This window comes from Magnolia sinica, chromosome 2 (genome assembly GCF_029962835.1).
Source record: "Magnolia sinica isolate HGM2019 chromosome 2, MsV1, whole genome shotgun sequence".
In the NCBI taxonomy this organism is placed as follows: domain Eukaryota; kingdom Viridiplantae; phylum Streptophyta; class Magnoliopsida; order Magnoliales; family Magnoliaceae; genus Magnolia; species Magnolia sinica.
Genome location: NC_080574.1, coordinates 31,354,163 through 31,373,725, shown reverse-complemented (window position 1 = coordinate 31,373,725; position 19,563 = coordinate 31,354,163). Strand labels below are relative to the sequence as shown.

General features: G+C 44.7%; 2 protein-coding genes across 3 annotated transcripts; both read left to right on the top strand.

Annotated features, from left to right (window-relative positions):
- The first annotated feature begins 648 nt into the window (after positions 1 to 648).
- LOC131236883 (transcription factor ILR3-like) lies at positions 649 to 4,824 on the top strand. Of its 2 annotated transcripts, XM_058234400.1 has the most exons (5): positions 651 to 997; positions 1,497 to 1,559; positions 3,028 to 3,105; positions 3,259 to 3,421; positions 4,347 to 4,824. In XM_058234400.1, the coding sequence occupies exons 1-5, from the start codon at positions 888 to 890 to the stop codon at positions 4,626 to 4,628; spliced, it is 696 nt and encodes a 231-aa protein (XP_058090383.1). In that variant the 5' UTR covers positions 651 to 887; the 3' UTR covers positions 4,629 to 4,824. The 2 variants fall into 2 exon arrangements, with proteins under 2 accessions (XP_058090384.1, XP_058090383.1); XM_058234401.1 differs by lacking the exon at positions 1,497 to 1,559 and having other exon boundaries at positions 649 to 997.
- Positions 4,825 to 15,268: 10,444 nt separating this feature from the next.
- LOC131224752 (early nodulin-55-1-like) lies at positions 15,269 to 16,748 on the top strand. The gene is made up of 2 exons (XM_058220091.1): positions 15,269 to 15,332; positions 16,303 to 16,748. The coding sequence occupies exons 1-2, from the start codon at positions 15,269 to 15,271 to the stop codon at positions 16,746 to 16,748; spliced, it is 510 nt and encodes a 169-aa protein (XP_058076074.1).
- Positions 16,749 to 19,563: the final 2,815 nt, after the last annotated feature.

Sequence of the window (19,563 nt, the reverse complement as noted above, 5' to 3'; positions counted from 1 at the left end):
TACCTTGGACGGGGGACGATCTGTGATTGGGCTCAAAAGTGGATGGTGCATGCACCAAAAAGCCCCCCAAGTTGGAAAATGCTATATCAGTGCCTGCATATCATCGAGTACAATTTGCCAGACTATGAAAGTTTCTCCATACGTACTATACCTACCACGGTTATTACTTATTAGACAATGCTTTGCAGGGAGACTGTACATGGTAGTTGGATATTCAGTTTGTAAAAATAAAGCGTATTTCTCAGTGATCCAAACCATTCACATCATGGGCCTCACTGTATACATTTCGTTAAAAAAAATGATCAGGTATAAAAGGTTCCCAAAACTTTCGATAGGAGACGAACAAAGAAACAGTTACGAGAAAACATAGCAACGGTTCAAATTCAACCATTAAAAAGAAAAGCAATTTATAGAAATATATTTCGGATCAATTTCATTAAATCATCAATCTCTTTAGAGCTCCATCAATTGTACGGTTAGGATAACGGAAAAGTGAGACCCAAACCTAGAAAACCAAAGCCCAAACGTACTGTACACATTCTCGGCCTGGGAACTGTAAAATACAGGTACTTGGAGCAGGCGATGGCTGTATTCGTACGTATATAACCTTTTTCGCTTTTCGTTTGTTGGTGCTGTTTTCTGCCTGTGTCTGTCGCTTCAGAGCGGGCGTTTAAAACCGCTCGTTTTCGTCCTCTCTCTCTCTCTCTCATGGACGATCCTCCTCCTCCTCTCTTTCCCAAATCTTTCGAGCCCTAGATTCCCGTCCTCTTTTCTTTCTAACCCTAGATTTGAAAACCCTAGAGAGATTTTTCTTTTTCTCTTTTTATTTCTTGAATTTGTCGTTTTTCTCAGATTTGGGCGAAAGAGGGAGGAGATTTGTTTCTGTAATGGGGACGAATTTGATCTCGGACGATTACGACTGGATCAACGACGTCGGAAGTTCTGATGCCGAATTCCGCTGGACTCTCGACGGTTTCAACGATCTTCCCAACAACTGGTTTGAGATTTTCTGTTTTATTATTGATTTTTTCTATAGTTTTAGTGAATTTATGTTGATTTCGTTATTGCTTCTTTTTTTTTTTGTCTTTTTTTTTTTGGGTCTTTCGAGAAATTATGGTTATGAAACGATCCTTGGCTCAGGATTAGGTGTCGTTGAGCCTTGATTGAATTGGTGCAAGTGGGGCACATGGTTCAGTGATCGGGACCGTTGATCTGGTGGACATCACCGTGGATGGTCCATGCTCAAAAAATCTTCCTGCTGTGGCAATTTTCACGCATTGATTGGTTGCCTCCCCATAGACGGTTGAGTATCCCCATTGAACATGAATAGGTCAAAATTGGATGGATTGATCGTCCAATCTTGGAGGCTCTTGGGGCTCAGTCGATTCCTGGTGGATTTCATCAGGTCAACAGTCTGGATCACCAAACCCTCCCAAGAATCATGCAGTTCCTCTTTTTGTTCTTTCTGTTGATTTTCCGATGGTTTAATCTAACAGCGTGGAGATTGATGATGCTTACAAAAATGTTGGTGGTCTTGAACAAACCAGCTCTAGGAAAAGGTAAATATATATATTTTTTCTCGATCTTTCTTTCTTTGTTCTTATATTGTTTTTGAATTTTTTGAGCATTTTTGGAGCAATGATTATCTTTTAATGAAAAAATAATCTCTAATGAAAGAAGATAATTTTGATAATTCTCTTGTTTTTTAAAATAATTTCTTCTATTTTTTAATAATCTCTCAAAAAAATTTTGATGGATGTCTTTCTGGAATCTTGGAATTAAGGACAAGTACATTAATACTCTGAACTTTAAAATAGAACTTTTAGAATGCTAGGGTATGGCTTTAACAGCGATTTTACGTATCCAACCTTTGTGTTTTTAGTTACAGGTTCTTTCTTCCATGTTTTGCTTTTGTAAGGTTGGTATGTCTCGATCATTCTGAGAATACATCTAGAGGAAATATGCACGGTTCGACCTGCATTACCAGATTCTTTTCTCGTTTGGTCTAACGCACCAGCTAGAGATTTCCACACCCATGACTGATTTTTATAGAAGAGTCCATTTTGCCTTCTGTTAGAGCAGAGTCATGGCATGGATTGATTGAAGTATCTCTTGGCATGTAAATGTTAAGTGTATCTTTCCCTTGGAAGTCGTCGTAGCTATTTATGGCAGGAAAAAATGTGGAATGGAAAGCTTGTCATGAGAGTTAGGAAACCATTAGAAGCTGACGTGTTTGCATGATTCACACCATGATGTGGAAGTTCTGAAGCATGATTGAAATATTGAGATAAATTTGGTAATGTTCATGCTATAAATCTAATCACCTATTTATCTTTACAATATTGTTAAATATACAAGTATTTTTTTGGAACATACACATAAATGAAACTGAGAGAAGAATTTTCTTGGGATCCAGTGCATTTGATGCAATGGAGTGATTGATGAAATCATACTTGGACGAAAACACCTTTTAGTGCCTTCTTCTCTCGGTTTGAGTTTGCCATATTCATGGTTAATGGACTTAACCGTCTAATAAAATTTTACCTGGTCCCCTATATCTTGGAAGGGGCATTTTTCTCTAATTGGCAATAGGAAGAACTTGTACCGCTGTATGTCTGTACCTTTTCCCTACTTAGGAATTTTCTTTTCTTTTCTTTTGTTTCTTTTTTGTACTGGCTCCCTACTTGGGTCATGTTGTATTGAATTCTATTGCAATGCTAGTGAATGAAACTCTATACCTCAGCCTGCTTGATAGGGTTGCATGCTGAATTTCCCATTGCATTATGGCCAGCTGCACTCTCTTTCAATGCATTGCATTGGTGCCTGTCCATATTGTTATTTAGCTTTGACTTCATTTATATGCTAGTAAAGATACTCATTCAGTTCAGACTGATGCATTATGAGTTTTTTTCTACTGTACGTCTATTGTGTCACTTAATGATTGATTTAAGTTGTTGTTGTTGGCTTTTGTGTGTGTGTGTGTGTGTGTGTGTGTGTGTGATATTGTTCAGTTTATGTATTTGGCAGGGCGAGGGATGATTCACTCGCTGGACCCAAGTCTAAAGCATGTCGTGAGAAAATGCGGAGGGAGAAATTGAATGACAGGCATGCACTCTTTCTCTCCCACACCCAGTCAATGAGTATGTGTGGATATATATTAGGATGTAATAGAGAGTTTTTGTTGGTATTTGCTTCTCCTTGAATTTTTCTGCAGTGGTTCCTTGAATGTATGAGTGCTTGATTTTGGATTGATATTAGGTTCTTGGAATTGGGTTCTGTTCTCGAACCTGGGAGACCACTTAAGTCTGACAAAGCCATGATATTGTGTGATGCTGCTCGTGCGTTGGTACAGTTGAGAAGTGAGGCGCAGCAGCTTAAGGAAGCAAATGAAAAGCTTCAGGAGACAATTAAAGACTTGAAGGTCTGCTCTCATCTATTAAGTTGTTTCTCCCTTTGGGAAATCTATCTGTCAAAGAATTGGAATGAATCAATTAACTGGATCTCTGTGCGAGAAGGGGCTTTTTGCCTTTAAAATGACCAAATTTTCAACAGCCTTAAAACATGAGAAGTGATGATAATCATCATGGTTTAACATATTGGCCAATTCGCAACAGATGCTGGGGTTGCTTTTACAATAACAAAACAATAGGTATTTATTGTTTATATTATCATTATCAGTCTTTTCTGGTCTAAAAGTCAACCCTGTTACTGTCAATGACCAGACGATGCACGATCAGCAATGCTTTTTAAGGGTGATCAGTTCAAGCTGTCCTCTTCCTCCTGAAACGTACCCTTTTCTCAAGGATTGGGTTCTGGTTACAGTAAGAAGACCTTTATTACCAGGATGGATTTCTCTCCTCATGTAAACCTAACACGATCAGCACGACCTCTGTTGTCTCCATCCTGAATTGTGACCGACTGCTTTCTCATCATTTGTATGGTGCCACATCTCCTCGTGGACACATCTCTGCATGTCCATGCTGGCACATGGCAGTATTTCTTTACACATAAATACAAATTTCTAAATTTAATATTCTTTTATCGAACCATCCTAATTTTGTCACCCTTTAAAAAAAACAATTTTTTTAAAAAATATTGTTGTGTATCTAAATATTCATCTGTTTTCCCTTTTTAAAATGTATTTCTTATCACCATTTTGCTGCATTTTCAATACAAGTTTGAAAATATGCCTGTATCATGACACTTTCGGAGTTGATGAATTTTCCATCTCAAGCTGTTTTAGTTCTACGAGGAATTTCTTCATATGATCTGTGCACTAATAAAAACGGTTCCTATGGGAAATTTTTTACTCTGGCATTTCATTGCATTTGTTGTGTCCTGCACAGGCTGAGAAGAATGAGCTCCGAGATGAGAAGTCCAAGCTGAAGAGAGACAAGGAGAGGTTAGAGCAACAGGTCAAAGCCATGACTGTGCCGCCAGTAGGATTCATGCCTCACCTAGCCCCACTCCATGCAGCTGCCGCAGCTGCCTTTGCTGCTCAAGGTCAAGCTGCAGCGAACAAGACAGCACCATTCCCAGGCTACCCTGGTGTGGCCATGTGGCAATGGATGCCCCCTGCAGTGGTGGACACCTCACAAGACCACAAGCTGCGGCCGCCTGTTGCTTAAGATTGGAATTCGATTTGTAAACTCTCTGCCGGAGGTCTTTTGAAATCCGGTAACCAACATCTCGTTGCTAACTGTTTCTTGGAATAATTCGACCTTGTTGTCTTGTTTATTACTATTATTGTTATTATGTCTAGGCTGTGAGAAACAACACCTGTATCGCAGCCGTTTTCTGGCGAAAACATGCAAGCTTTTTGTAGCTTGGCTTCTGACCAATGTTTCCATATTTTTGCTTGGGAAAGTTGGGGTGCTTGATGCTGATATCTACGTTAGCTATTATCAAAGAATCCATCTTCATGTACGAGATCCAACTGTTCATGTGTGGAGCCCTATGCCAGTTATCACATTGATCAGATGTAGGTGTTTTGCCAAAGGGAAATGATTAGATACAGCAGTTGTATCCTAAGTTATGATACAGCTATTCGTTTTCCTGCTAACATGTCAACGTGTCACGTATGTAGAATCACCTCTGTACAAATGGAGAGACGCTCCATGATAGTCATCTGGTGGAAAAATCAGGCCGATCCACTTGTTGGGTGCACCACAACAGTGTTTAATTCACAACATCCGCTGTCAATTGATATTGATGTTGTATCCTATTGTGTATGTGTGTGCATCGGCCTAATTTTCATACCAGTGTGGCACACCTTTTGTAAGGATAGGATATTCTACATGTGAATTTTTGGCTGGAAAAAAGATTAGTTGTATCAAAACTTTTGATCCTGCTGCTGTATCTGATCATTGCACTTTATGAAATGGAATGGTACTCTTTTGGAGTTTTTGTAACTGTTTGTAATCCTAAAAAGACCTACAATCAGCAGCTAAGATAACCCTTCTGGCATTATTTATTAAACGCCATTCATGTTTGGGCCCAGCAGATGGATAATTTAGATCCTGTACACGTGTCATGTGCGCAGATAATGAATGCTCGATAGCTAAGATGATGGGAGGGTTTTTTTTTTTTTCAAATACATCCGGACGTTGTGTTGCAATAAGATAGGTTGGGACTCTAGCTCTTGGATCTGGGCTTTTAATCAATGACCCAAACGGCTTCGTTTGATATGGTTCCGCTTGGATAGAATAGCTTTTCATTTGTAGATTTTCCACCATCGAATGAGACAAGTCGTATAAACATGCTTTGGATCATTGGAGTATCGCCCAGATTCAAAGACTAAAGTCTCAACTTATTGACCTCCTCTGATACAAGTGATTGGCCCCAGATCCTCTCTCCTGTGGGAACTGATCACCTACAAGCAAGGTACCGCAACTTGTGGTGCCGTACAATTTCCCCATTAACAAGTCACTTATGCAGGACATCAGTTCCAGTGGAGCACCAAAGGAAACGGTAGGCACCACCATGAGATCCTCCGTCGCAAAATTCAAAGACTGGTCCGCTGATCAGGTGGGCCACATCATTGGTTTCAGTGGAATACCGATGGTCCGACTCAACAGATAGGTGTGGCCCCCCAGTGAATGGAACTGTTATCTTCACGGTGTAACCCAAACAGTTAGGATAATGACACTAACAGTTGAAACCTTCTTAGGGCCCACCATCATGTTTATTTGCCAACGAACGTGTTTATAAGGTCACACACAGACCTGGATGAAGTGAAAACAACGAGTTACAAATATCAGCTTGATCCAACTTCTGTGGCCCTTAAAGAAGTTTTCAACCCTAGGCATTCAATCCCTACAGTGCATTCAATCCCTACAGTATCCTGTGGCGTGGTCCGCTTGACGTTTGGATCTGCTTCATTTTTGGGTTCATGCCCTGACATTATCTGGGAAAAAAAAAAAAGGATGGACGGCGTGGATAAAAGCATATACATGAGGGTGGTCCCCAGAGTCGGGGCTCTAGAATGTCCGGGTCTCCAGGCAATTCGCGTCCTGTATTGTGGGGTTGGGCTTCTGCGTTAGTTCTGCACGATTTAAAAAATGGCGGTGATTCTCAAAACTTATCCATGGTATTGTTGTACGGAAATGGTCGACCCAACTGTGGATGGAGACGGAGCACGACTGAAACTTTGCATTGAGAGATACTCTTTAGCGATCTGATCTACTCTTTTGAGTTTGGACCACTCATATTTTACTTTTAATCGTCCATTTCAAAGTCACCAATTTGATTTTTAAGGATATGCTCCATCCACAACGGGACCTAAAATTGGAATGGTATGGATAGCTGTACAACAGCGTCGTACGTAAGGAGAATGAATTACGGACACGAATTGCCTGGGCCGCGGTCCACACGAAGTTCCTGCAGCCGTAAATTTCCGGATAAATCCACCCGTCTACTCAGTTTCTCCCTCTCGTTACGAAGCGATTCAAAAGATGTGACAGCTCCAAAACTCAAGTGTACCACACTACAGGAAACAGTTGGGAGAGAACGTCCGCCATCATAATCTTTATGGGCCACAAAAGTTTTGGATCAGTCTCATGTTTGTTTTTCTCAGTTTATCCCGTTTAAAATGACATTATAAATGGTTTGGACGGCATATATACATCATGATGGGCCTTGCGATGGTTTCAACGGCGGGCATTTCCTTACCACTGTTTCCTGTAGTGTGTCCCACTTAAGCTTTTGATCTGTCTCGTTTATTGGGATCACGTACTAACATGGTCCGTAGAAACTGATGGACGGGATGGATTTCTCACGGACATCTCGGTGGGCCCCATGTTGTTTCCGACCTCAGGAACTTCACGCGGGCGGGGCGGACACAGGCAGCTCGCGTCGGGAGCCGATTAGCCGTTATCCGAGTTGGACCGTCGTGGGTAGCGAGCATTTCCCAGAACGTGGGGCCGACCTTGATTTATATGTCGTACATCCACGCCGTAAATCCGTTTTTCCAGATCATTTCATGATGAAATACCAAAATTTAAGCAGATCCAAATCTCAGTTGGATCACACCACAGGAAAATGTCGTATTAACCATTAAAATCTGTTTGGGGCCACAAAAGTTTTGAATCAAGCTAATATTTCAGTTTTCCCTTTATCCAAGTCTGTGTGATTCTATCAACTGGTAGGATTTCAAATAAACATTACATAGGGGCTTAGTAAGTTTTCGATGGTGAACGTGTATCATGGTCCGCTTGAGATTTGGATCTGGGACCATTACGTCATCCTTGCTAATAATGGAGCCAATGCCCATTAAGAGTCAACCATAAGATGATCCTCACCGTCAACATGGTTTCGCCGGAAAAAAAAAAGTCCATCCCATCATGTGGACCATCACCTCGGAGAGAAATGGGCAGTATAAACATATGACGAATTACCTCTGCCCGAGTTTTGGGCTAGCCAGCGAGGGCCTGTTACCGGTGAGCCCTAGCTGACAATTTCCCGCACGTGAGCCATGCTGGTGGCTGTGTCAACTGTCAAAAGAAAAAAAAGCAAAAAACAAAAAAAAAAAAAACCCTCACTCGCCCAGTCCCACCCATGCCCCCATTCACATCCCTCCATTTCGTATTTAGAACTGTTAATCCATGGGCCCAACCAAGGATGGCCACGCTGCAAAACATGCAGCCCATCTTGTTTCACATAGATTTGCCGTTGTAACCACTGGATTAAAGGAAAACAACATCGAACGGACCATCATAGCCATCTGTTTGATAGGTGACCTCCAAAAGGATGGCCATCTACCCTAAGGCTATGTGATGTACGCCCGGATTCACCAGCCATACAGCCACACGTGAGAAGGTGAGTGGAGATGAATCTTAGATGAGTTCCTTGGACGCGGATGTCATGGGAAAGCCGGTTGCAGGTTGGAGCTTACTGCAACGTCAAACTATGTGGGGCCACTGTGATTGTTGAGGTCAAAATCTGGACCACCCTCCACTTCGTGAGATGAACCCTCGACGAACTTGACCTTGCACAAAAGGTGAGCAAAAGGAGACCTTGACTAAGCCGGGGGACCTTCCGATGCCTAAGTTAGGTCAAGGGAATCTGGGTCTAAGTTGAAAAGCCAAGAAAGAGTGTGAGATCTTGCATACCTGTAACAATGGGGTCTTGAAGTATTTATATCTGACTGACGGATGATCTGGGTCCGTTAATCTCAGCACGATTCACTCAATCAAGAGGATTTTTAGATCGTGGGGATATCGTACGTAATTTAAGGATCGTGTAAAATATTATGCACATCATGCGTATTGGCGAGCGACATAACCGGCCATGTCAACTTATGGTAGTTTTTAAGCTTAGTTCATGGAACATCTACCTCAGGATCTGGCCTCGGCTTGATCCTTCTGATAGATAAGGTCTCAATCAGAGCGGTTACAAGCCTTCGTCGAACAGTGGCAGCATTCACAGTTCGAGCCGAGGTGATAGCCTTGGTTTCTTGCCAGTCGGACGTTCTGAACGGCTTTTTCATGAGGTCCAAGGTGAAGTGTCAAGCCTATTCCATCAAGTTGAGTTTCCTCCTATTTTGGTCTTAAATCGTCTTGAGCCGAATCGGTCATTAATCTCAGAGCCGAAGTATCTTTGAGGCTCATCGGTGAATCCTTCAGTTGTGGGCATCACATAGAGTAGTCGTCTGTCCGATCGGGCCGGCATGACGTCGGCCCTTGGAATTGTAAAGGGCTCGGATCTTCCCATAACAGTAGTGTTTATGGGAAATTTATCATGTCCATCATTTTTTCTGGATCATTTTAGGACATGGACCTAAAAATGAGTCAGATGAAACTCAAGTGGGCCGCACGATAAGAAACAGTGAGAATTAAACATCCACAATTGAAACATTCATGGGGCACAAAAGTTTTGAATCGGCCTTTTTTCCTGCAGTTCATCGCAATAGGAATGAACTTATGAAAGGTATGGATGGCTTATAAATAGCACAGTGGACCCAGAGAGGTTTCAACGGTAGGGATTTCCTTAACCTCATTTTCCTTTCGTCTAGCCCACTTCAATTTCATATCTCCCTCATTTTTGGGCCCATCTCCGAACATGATCTAGCAAGACAGATGGACGAGATGGATTTCTCACAAACATCATGGTAGGCCCCAACTAGCTTCCAGGCTATCCGGGTCCGTGTCCGAACAAACAAGAAGTAGAATGGCTATTTACTTCAGGTTACCACCGAGAGGAGCAGCATATGACAGTGTATCGTAAGCGTCATGGTCCATCTCTAGTGAGACCAGCTTGATTAACGGTTCCCATGACCAGCTTGATTAACGGTTCCCATCAGCGAGGATGGGCCTGTATATTGTGGTCATCCTGGCCACTTAACAAATGGAGCTCATGTTACAAGTCTCCCTGCCCTGCTGTGCATTTACTTGTCGGCAAGGCTATCCGGACCATCCAATTCATGGGCCCAATTCTGGACGGTGCATCGCCAGAAAATTACACTGAGTAGACGATCTGAACCATCTAATTTATATACTTGAATTTGGGTCCTCACCGTGCATTTTTTTTTCTTCTTTTTTTAAAAAAAAAAAGAAGAAAAAAGAAGAGGATTCATTCATATATTTAACGGGAACATATACAACTCTTTCGAGCCCAAGCCAGGCAGACAAAAAGATACCCCGGCGAAGGCTCATCATAAAACCGAAAACAAAATTACTATCAACAAGGGCGAGACTTAGACGACCTTGGGACCCAGAGCGCCCCAAGGCCCACCTTGTCTAGGAAGATCAGCCCTCTGATCTTTGGGGGGAGAACGGCCACTGAGTCAACACAACGAACTGTTGAAGAGAGGCCCCCAACCAGTCCATCCCATCCGCTGGACCATTCCCTTCTCTAAGAATGTGGCTGCACGAGAAGGACCCACCAGCCCTCAGCCTATCGATCCTCCAGATCTAGTGGGCCTATCTCCAAGAGGTCTCCATGGAGCAATTGAGGAGAGTCACCACTAGGCGAGAGTCTGACTCGATCTAGACCTTAGTGAACCCGAACTGAAGGCAAAGCAAAATACCATTATAGACCGCCCTGAGCTCAACCTTAGAGTTAGACCCTATGCCATACCCTGCCGCGAAGGCGAAATAGAAACCACCATCGTCTCGCCTGCAGATGCCACCACTGCCCGATCTCCCCGGATTACCCAAGGACGACCCGTCCACATTAAGCTTTACGAACCCACGCGTGAGCCTAGCCCATTTGGTGATAAGGGGCATGAAAGACGGCAGAACGAGCGCCTGAAACTCAAGCCTAGACATCCAATGAAGGAGATGGCCGGGAGGGCTACCAGATGAGCAGACCTGCACCCACAGCCACCAATTAACTTTAGCAATCACGGAGGCCACCGCTGGGCTAACCTCCTCGAATCTGGCCCGGTTCCTTGTGAGCCACAACTCCCAAAGAATTAGAGAAAGAGATAAACCGCGAAGCATATGTACCAGAGAAGAAAGGTGGGACGGGGTCTACCAATTCAGCACATGCCCAACCAGTGAAGAAGAAGATGGAAACTGCAACCCGAAGATAGAGGCAAAAGAATTCCACACCATGGACGCTAGCTCACTGGAAAGAAAAACGTGGTGCATGGATTCGACGGATGGGCTGGCAATCAAGCCAGGAGGGCAACAGGAACACCTGGAGGCAAGTTGAACACCCTTGCCCATAATCATTTCATCAACCGGAACTGCGCCCTGAAGTAACCTCCACATGAAAAAGGAGATCTTGGGGAGTAGATTACAGTGCCAAACCCACTTAGCTTAGGCAACCTGCAACTTGTGATCACGCACTAAGGGCTATGCCGATTTGACCAAGAACTTCCCAGAAGTTTCAAGCAGCCAGAAATAGGAAGCTAGGCCATCAGAAGTACAGAAACCTCCTAAAAAAATCAGATCAATCACCCGCTGGGGCAGGAAATTGAAAACGGCGGATGGCGAGAGCGGACCATCCGGTCTAATGGAGCTACTGATTGGCAGGTCGGCAACATTTGGAGAGACTGGCTGCATTGCCAAATTGAGAAGGGGCCCGAGCCCAGTCCAGTTAACCAACCACAGGTTGGCGCGGCCGAGACCCACTAATACTTGGGTCGCTTGCGAGAGGAGAGGAAACAGGCTACAAATAGATTTCCACGGCGACGACGCTGTTGCCAAAGCTGATGCCGCAGGCACGTTAGGACGGTTGGAGCAGTATTTGGCTCCCATCGATGAGACCCACAGGCTGGACGTGGGACCAAATTTAACAGCCCACACCAATTTAAGGCGTAGTGCCTTCACCACATCCTTCAACTTATGGAAACCAGCCCCGCCTTCGGCCTTCAGCCTAGAGAGATCACCCTAGCTCCCATTAGTCCATCCCCAAAAGAAGTCAACAAATTTTCTGTCTAACTCTTTCAGAATCGATTTGGGAACCACGGAAGTAGCCATGGCTAGGGGTGTACATCGGGTCGAACTAAGTTGAACTGGGCTCAACCTGGCCCGACCCGGTCACTAGCCAAACCAGCCCGAACCCGACCCGGTCAGTAATCGGGCGAGTTCGGGCCAGTTTCGGACCCACGATTTGGACGGCCTTGATTTTTTGACTTTGCTCCATCTACTCCATAGGAAGAGCTTTGACAGGTAACTTGAACGGCATTGATTTTTGGAAAGGGCTTTTGTCATAGATTTTTGGGACTTTGCTCCATCTACAAAGAGACCCACGATTTGGACGGCTTGGATTGCTATAAATGGTTAGAGTAACTGGGTAAGAATTTAGTATATATATAGGCCGAGTCGGACCAAGTCGAGTCGGGTTTCGGGCCGAGTCAAGCCGAACTGGAACCTATCCAAACTCGGCCCAAACTCAGTTTCAGGCTGAAGAAAATGGCCTATCCCGACCTAAACTCAGTTCCGGGTCGGGCCGAGTCGAGCCTTTTTGGGCCGAGTCGAGTGAGTTAATCGGGCTAGCCTGGTTTGTGTACAGCCCTAGCCATGGCATAGATGGGAATGCTACCCATGACTTGTTGCACCAGAAAACTCCTCCCTGCCTGGGACAGACATCTAGTTTTCCACCCCGCAATACGGCCCTCAATTTTCTCGATTAGCGGCCTGAAAGCAGCGCGCTTGGATCTACCAACAATAAGCAGTACCCCCAGATAGACCGAACAGGATGCGGACTGAGCAATTCCCAATAGCCGCTCGATGCCCCTGGCCCTGGCGACAGGATCTTTGACCGAGCAAAAGAAAAATGATTTGTTCTTGTTAATCTTTTGGCTAGAGGCAAGCTGATAAGACGCTAGGAAACGGTTCAAAGCAATAAGAGATTTGGCGCCCCCATTTATAAATAGAATGGTGTCGTCGGCGTAGAGTAAATGGGAGATCCTTGTGCAGTCCTAGCGCAGCTTGAACAGAGAACACCAACCACTGTCTAACAAATGGAGAATCCCCCTACTCAACACTTCAGCCGCCGGGATGAAGAGACTAGGAGAAAGTGGGTCACCTTGACGTAGACCCCTAGAGGACTGGAAAAAATTCGCTGCCACACCATTAATCAACACTGAAAACCAACAATTCTTCCAGCACTTTTCCACTAACTGAATCCAGGGAGCGTCGAAACCAAACGAACCCAGAACGTGCTTGAAGAAATCCCAGTCTAATCTGTCGTATGCTTTTTCCATATCCAGTTTTATCACGACATTTCCACCATGGCATTTCCTATTAATCTCTCTTATGGTTTCCTGGGCCATCGCGACACTCTCGGCTATATTCCGACCCTTGATGAAAGCCCCCTGCTCCTCAGTTATCAACTTTGGAAGAAGACTACTTAACCTAATTGAAATGATCTTGGAGAAAATCTTGTAAATATAATTACATAGGTTGATCGGCCTGAAGTCTAATAGCTTCTTTGGATTAGGGCCCTTAGAGATAAGGCAGGTAGCAGAAGTAGTAAAGGCTCCGGGAATATTCTCACCTCAAAAAAGACTCACAGCTGCCGGATGATCGTCAGGACCAATGATGTCCCAGCAGGAGATTAAAAAACGCACCTGAGAAGCCGTCTGGGCTGACAGGACCATCGAGAGGCAGGGAGCGCACCGCTAGCTCTGTCTCCTAGAGAGATGGAAGGCACATATATCAAATCTGCATTGTCTTCCGCTGAGACCAAAGATGGTATAACCGAGAGGATCTGACTGTCAACAGAAGGAGAGGGCGCAGGAGAGGCTGAAAACGCCTCCTGGAAAAACCTGATTGCCTAGGTCTGGATAGCCTGCTAATCAGAAACCACCTGACCCGAGCTGAGGACAATTTCTCTGATAGCCGCTCGACGCACATTCCCTTGAACCACTGCATGAAAGAACTTCGAGTTTTTATCGCACTCTTCCAGCCAGCGGACCCAAGACTACTGCTTCCAGAAGAGCTCCTCCCTCAGCTCAGCACAGGCCAGCTTCCCCTGCTGCAATAAACTCCCGCTGAAGATTGACCGGCGGATCTGAAACCTGGGGGACCGTGTGCAGCTGCTGATCGGCCTCATCCAGCTGACGCCTCACCGTGCATATGATAGGCCAACAAATTGGATGAATAGGATTGTCCCACAAGATTGAATTTTAGTCTATGATTCCCTCAATTTGGCTCTACAATTTGGACGGTCTGGATTGGAAAGAGTGCATTCCACTTGTCTCACGGATATGCGGCCGCAATGAAGTGAATAGCAAGAGGCGCAGATTCTAATAAACCGTTCGACCCTCTTCCACTTCATGTCAGCAACAGCTCCGTAACCATGAGCCCAAGCACGTGCCAACGTGCATGCGGCTGAACGCCTCGCGTGAGAATTAATCTATAAAAGGGCGGGAAACTGCTGCGATCGGGTCATTCCGGCGTGCTGTCATGGTTCTTGGTTCTCTCTCTCTCTCTCTCTCTCTCTCTCTCTCTCTCTCTCTCTCTGCAATGGAGAAATCCATCTCTTTCAGGCTTTTGCTATCTATTCTTCTGAGAGTTATCAGAGAGATATCCTAATTAACATTCCTTTGATTTTCAGGCGAACCATCAGACTTCTCTGTAAAAGGAAAAAAATCGAAGAAAAGTACAAATTCAGGTAAATTTCAAAATCTCAATCACTTCTTCTCTGAGATCTCACTCAAGATCTCTGCATTTTTTTATATATCTGTATTCGATCCTCTCATTCAGCACTAAACGTACATTTCTGTTACTTTTCCTTGAAACGTTCCATTCGCGCAGTTAGTTCCCCCTTTCTCTTCCGTTTTTATCGCTTTTCAAGCTCTGATCTATCATAATCCGAAGAGTTCCTGGAAATCTAAAACGATAGAGGCTAATCCGACGTTCGGAGCTTTTCCTGACATTGATCGGTCACAGGCTCTGAGATTTCATCTTATTGAATTTCCAGAAAATAAATGAGAAATCAGCTGATCTCGTTCTTTCCGATCTCTGATTCTTCTGAACGCTCCATTGATAGGATATGAAGATAGAGATGGATCGACTGAGACCTGACTGGGCAGTGAAGACGATTGTTGTTTTGATCGTGGCATCGATCTTGATTCGCTGCGTCTCGGCGACAAATCTCACCGTTGGAGGGCCTGCTGGCTGGAACCTATTGTCGGATTTGCAGAGGTGGAGTTCAATGACGATTTTCTACACGGGAGATAGCCTAGGTCAGTTCAATATCTGGCTTATTTTAGAAGTTGTCCTTTTTGTCTTTGGTAAAATACGCATATAGGTTCCGAAAATCTTTAAACCAAAGCGAGTCAATCCGAGACGTGCGATCACGCTGGAGCTATAGAATGATCTTCGTTCCGACGGCGCTGATCATTTCCCTCCGGTTTGTGGCGGGACTTACCGGCGCAAGTTAGATACAAGTTTCGTCATTACGAAAAAGCTTGGTAAGAGTCTCTACAAACCTCCGAGCCATACGATTTCGTTGGATTTATAGAATGATCATAGCTCCGACGGCGTGGATCATTCCACCCCGTTTTGCAGCGGGAACTGATCGGCACAAGTTAGAAACTAGTTTCTTAATTACGAAAAAGCATCGTAAGAGTCGCCGTAAAGCAGAGTGAGTGCAATCCGAGCCGTATGACTGCATTGGAGCTATATAACGATCACAATTCTAACGGCGCAGATCATTTCGCCCAGTTTGTGGCAGCAACTGACCGGCGCAAGTTGGAAACAAGTTTCGGAATTACACGGTAAGGAGGGTATGATAGTAATTTCAAGGGAGTTTTTGTCATTTTAGAACAGTTTAGGTGGTTTCTTGTTTTCAGTATGAGTTTGCTTTTCGAATTTACTAAAATCTCCTTAGTGCGTTGGGCTCGCTACCGGTTTCGATGGTTTGCATCACAAACAGTTCAGGGGGCATTTTCGTCAAGCAAAGAGGCCCCGACGAACTCCCATTTGAGAAAAACTTCGATACTCTGGCAGAGTGAGGCGGCTGATACGCGGGCACATATAAACTGCAAACATGACCTATAATTAGTCAAATTAAACCGTCCAAATTATTTTTAACAGTGTATATTTACACAAACCAAAACTATAATATTATTTGATTATCTTTTCGTCAGATTAACGGACATTTATTGAACGGTTGAATATGAAAATATCCAATTGGTCCTAATCTACAATCGATTCCACTCGAATCAGAGGTTAGGACTGTTCAACCAGCCTGATCTTGCGAGGCAGTTGGCTGCATGACTAATCGGTTTTTTCGAGTTAATATATTCCACGTGTACAATTTTTGTGTGCCCTGCGTATCAAGTGTCATAACAGTCTGAGTATCATACTACTCTTATTTTTCTTTCTTCTGACAATCGGGATGCAGTGTTCGTTTATTGGCCCATCCACGACGTGATTGAGGTGAACGAGCGCGCCTACAACACGTGCAGCATCAATAACCCGATCCGCGCGTACAACGATGGAGAATCAGTGGTCCTGCTGGACAGAGCCGGGACCAGATACTTCATTTGCGGGACAGGTCGACACTGCAGACTGGGCATGAGGATGCAGGTAGACGTGCTCCCTCGCCCTGAGGCCCCTGACGACGTCGGAAGAAACCGCCGTCCACAACCTCCTCCAAAACCACTCCCTCCTGTCATTGAGATGCCGTCTGGTCCCACCACCTCCGCGTCTCCTCCCCCTCAGTACGGTTGGGCTGCCAGGGCTGTTGCCTTTGCTGACGGAACTTGTTTCATCTCAGGTCTGCTCTCTTCCTCCATTCTCCCACTCACTATGCTCCTCGTTTTAGGATTCGTGCACTCCTACGACTGATCTCTCTCTCTCTCTCGATCCCTGTCTGCACAGTCAGACACGTACATACGATTACTCTCTTGCTCTTTTGACATTGCACGGGCAACTGAAACTGACGGTAATGATGATACTACAGTACCAGTGACTTGATTTGAACGATCAGGAATGTTTTTTGATGGGCGTTTGTTATTAGAATTTACTGAATTAGTTTTCCGGAAAAAAAAAAAAGAAAAAAAAAAAAAGAAGAAGAAGAAAAAAAGCTGCCCGTGTGTACCGGACGCGGATTTCCTACTCACACTGCCAGTAGCATCTGGACGGTGCTTTGTGGACTCCACAAGGATGTATGTGTTTTATCCACACCATCCATCCATTTTGGTTAATTATTTTATGGCATGAACCCAAAAATGAGTTAGATCCAAATCTCAGGAATTTGATCTGTGAGCTGCCAAAACGGATGGACGGCGTGGATAAAACACGTACAAGGTGAGGTCCACAGAGCACCGTCCAGTAGCGAGCCGTGAGTGGCTATTAACAGGGTCAGCAATCCGCGTCCGTGGGTACCAGGCATGCCCGCAGTGGTCCGTACGAAATTGAAGGGTCCGATCGTAGCACGTGAGTGCCATGTTGGCGTACGTACCACACGGACCGAATACCGTACTGCGCACAATTCCCCTCCAGTTTTGGGAAATCTGATCCATCCAAAAGGTTCGGCTCGTTGCCGGAGAGAGCCTAACGTGAAAATAAGGATGATCTATTCATGATGGAGGGTAAATCTTATTTTCTTTTTTCTTTTTTATTGGGTCAGATCGGCCTACCTATTCGGTTCATGTATTTAAATGACCTCGTGCAAATGATGGACAGAGCGGATGTGTCACACGAATCATGGTAGCCCCCCACAGAGCTACTTGTTGCCCGGGCTCTCTGCAACCACTGCCGTCGGAAATTTGCGTCCCCTGTTTACGGGACCATGGCCACATGCGTCTGGGCATGTCATGGATGTTGTAAATTAGGAATGAGACGAACGCGGATCGCGTGGTGGCAGGATTGTGGGGGCCCACTGTGATGTATGCGTTTTACCCGCGTCCGAGTGGGACGGTGGAGCATACCCAGCCAGGATCGCAAATGGACGCCTTTACTCCTATAAGTGGAGAACACCAAGATGCAACCAATAGCAGCCAACGTAACACTAACACCCTTCTATGTCATTATGTACGATCGATCGGCGAAACGTAGAACCCCGTTCAGTTTCTAGTGGGCCCCATACCCTGATCTGTTTCCTATGCAGTTGAGATCCCTTGGATTTGCTGAGAGTAGCAAGGACTGAGATGTGGTGTAAAGAACATGGGATCCGTTTCTTGAACGAAATTGATTTTCCCAGTCACCCAATGAATGGTAGTGATTCAATCGCCACACATGCAGTCCACACTAGCCAACTCATGGACCTGAAGGTGGTGCCCAAAATTCAACCGTGGGATGATCTTAATCATTAGAGTTTACTACTGAAGTTGGACAATTTCTGTTTAGCTATGATGGCCAACAAGGGTGGTTAGGATCATTCCTTGAATGCAATTTCACAGATATGTACCATCGACAATGCAGCCCATGGTTTGGATGGTCTAGATTGACGTGCACACGCATGTCTTGTGGTAGGTGGGCCACAATCATTAAGAAATGGGGAAAAGCAGTGAAAACACGGTAGATGGCCTGTTTCCCTATGTGCCTTAGAGAATCCTAGAAACAGAGGTGCCAAAGCACATTTGAGTAAAATTTATTATATTACCCCCAATCTCCAGCGAACTTTCATTCGTTAAAAAAAGGCAACTGTCTCGCTAACATGCCACTGGTGATCAACTAAAATCAACGGGGATCACGTACTGTACCATCTTTCCCGCTAACATGCCAAATCAGTACCATGAAATTGTAGGGCCTACCGGAAAGGTCACTTTTGGCACACCATCAAAAAAAAAAAAAAAAGAGGGTTCCACTAATCAGTCAAACCCAAGCTTTGGAATCAAGGGAGAACCATTGGTCTGACTTAACATATAGGCGTGGCCCACTTAATTACCAAACCAGTCTCATCTTCTAGGAGATTGATTTGCTTGTTTGGGACCTATCATTTTCATTGTGTACTGATATCTTACTGGCGTGTTGGCAAGAAATACAGCATCATGGAACCACTAGTTGTGGTACCCTTGTATGTAAGTTGTTCAGTTCTCATTATTTGTATTAGCGTATTCAGTGCTCCGGCGAGTCTTTGCTTTAGTGCATTCAGGCTTTTGCTTTCACAAGCGAGACCTATCATTCAGTGATCCAAACTGTTGATAACGATAGCTGGGCCATGCAACAAAATCCTCCGGCGAAGGCCCATCGAACAAAAACCCCCTTCATCACTGAACCATGTTACTAAACTTTTTATAAAATGAAAAATCTCGAGAGCACCTGACAACTGTACGCACCCCCCTCTAAATTGCAGTTGCAGGTGGGGAGGATAAAATCAAACTAACGAAGACTATTTTGGCAAAAGCTACCTAAAGATTCTGAACCACCTCGATGTGAAAAGCTGATGAACATCAGTTCCTCCAAAATCTTCGCTCTGCCAGCAATTTAGGGCACATCCAAATGCGCACCTGGATTAGGGGCGGCAATGGGCCTAGTGGCACAGCCCAGCACTGTTGAGATATCTTAGCTTTCACCTCCCAAAATAAAAGGCCGGATTTGACCCCATTGAGAATTGTAATGAGAGTTTGTTTTGCCTCTGTTGAGGCTCAGGATCCAGCATGTCACCTCCCACTGAAGCCCCACATACTGGGTGGTCCAATGATTGGAACCGTCCATG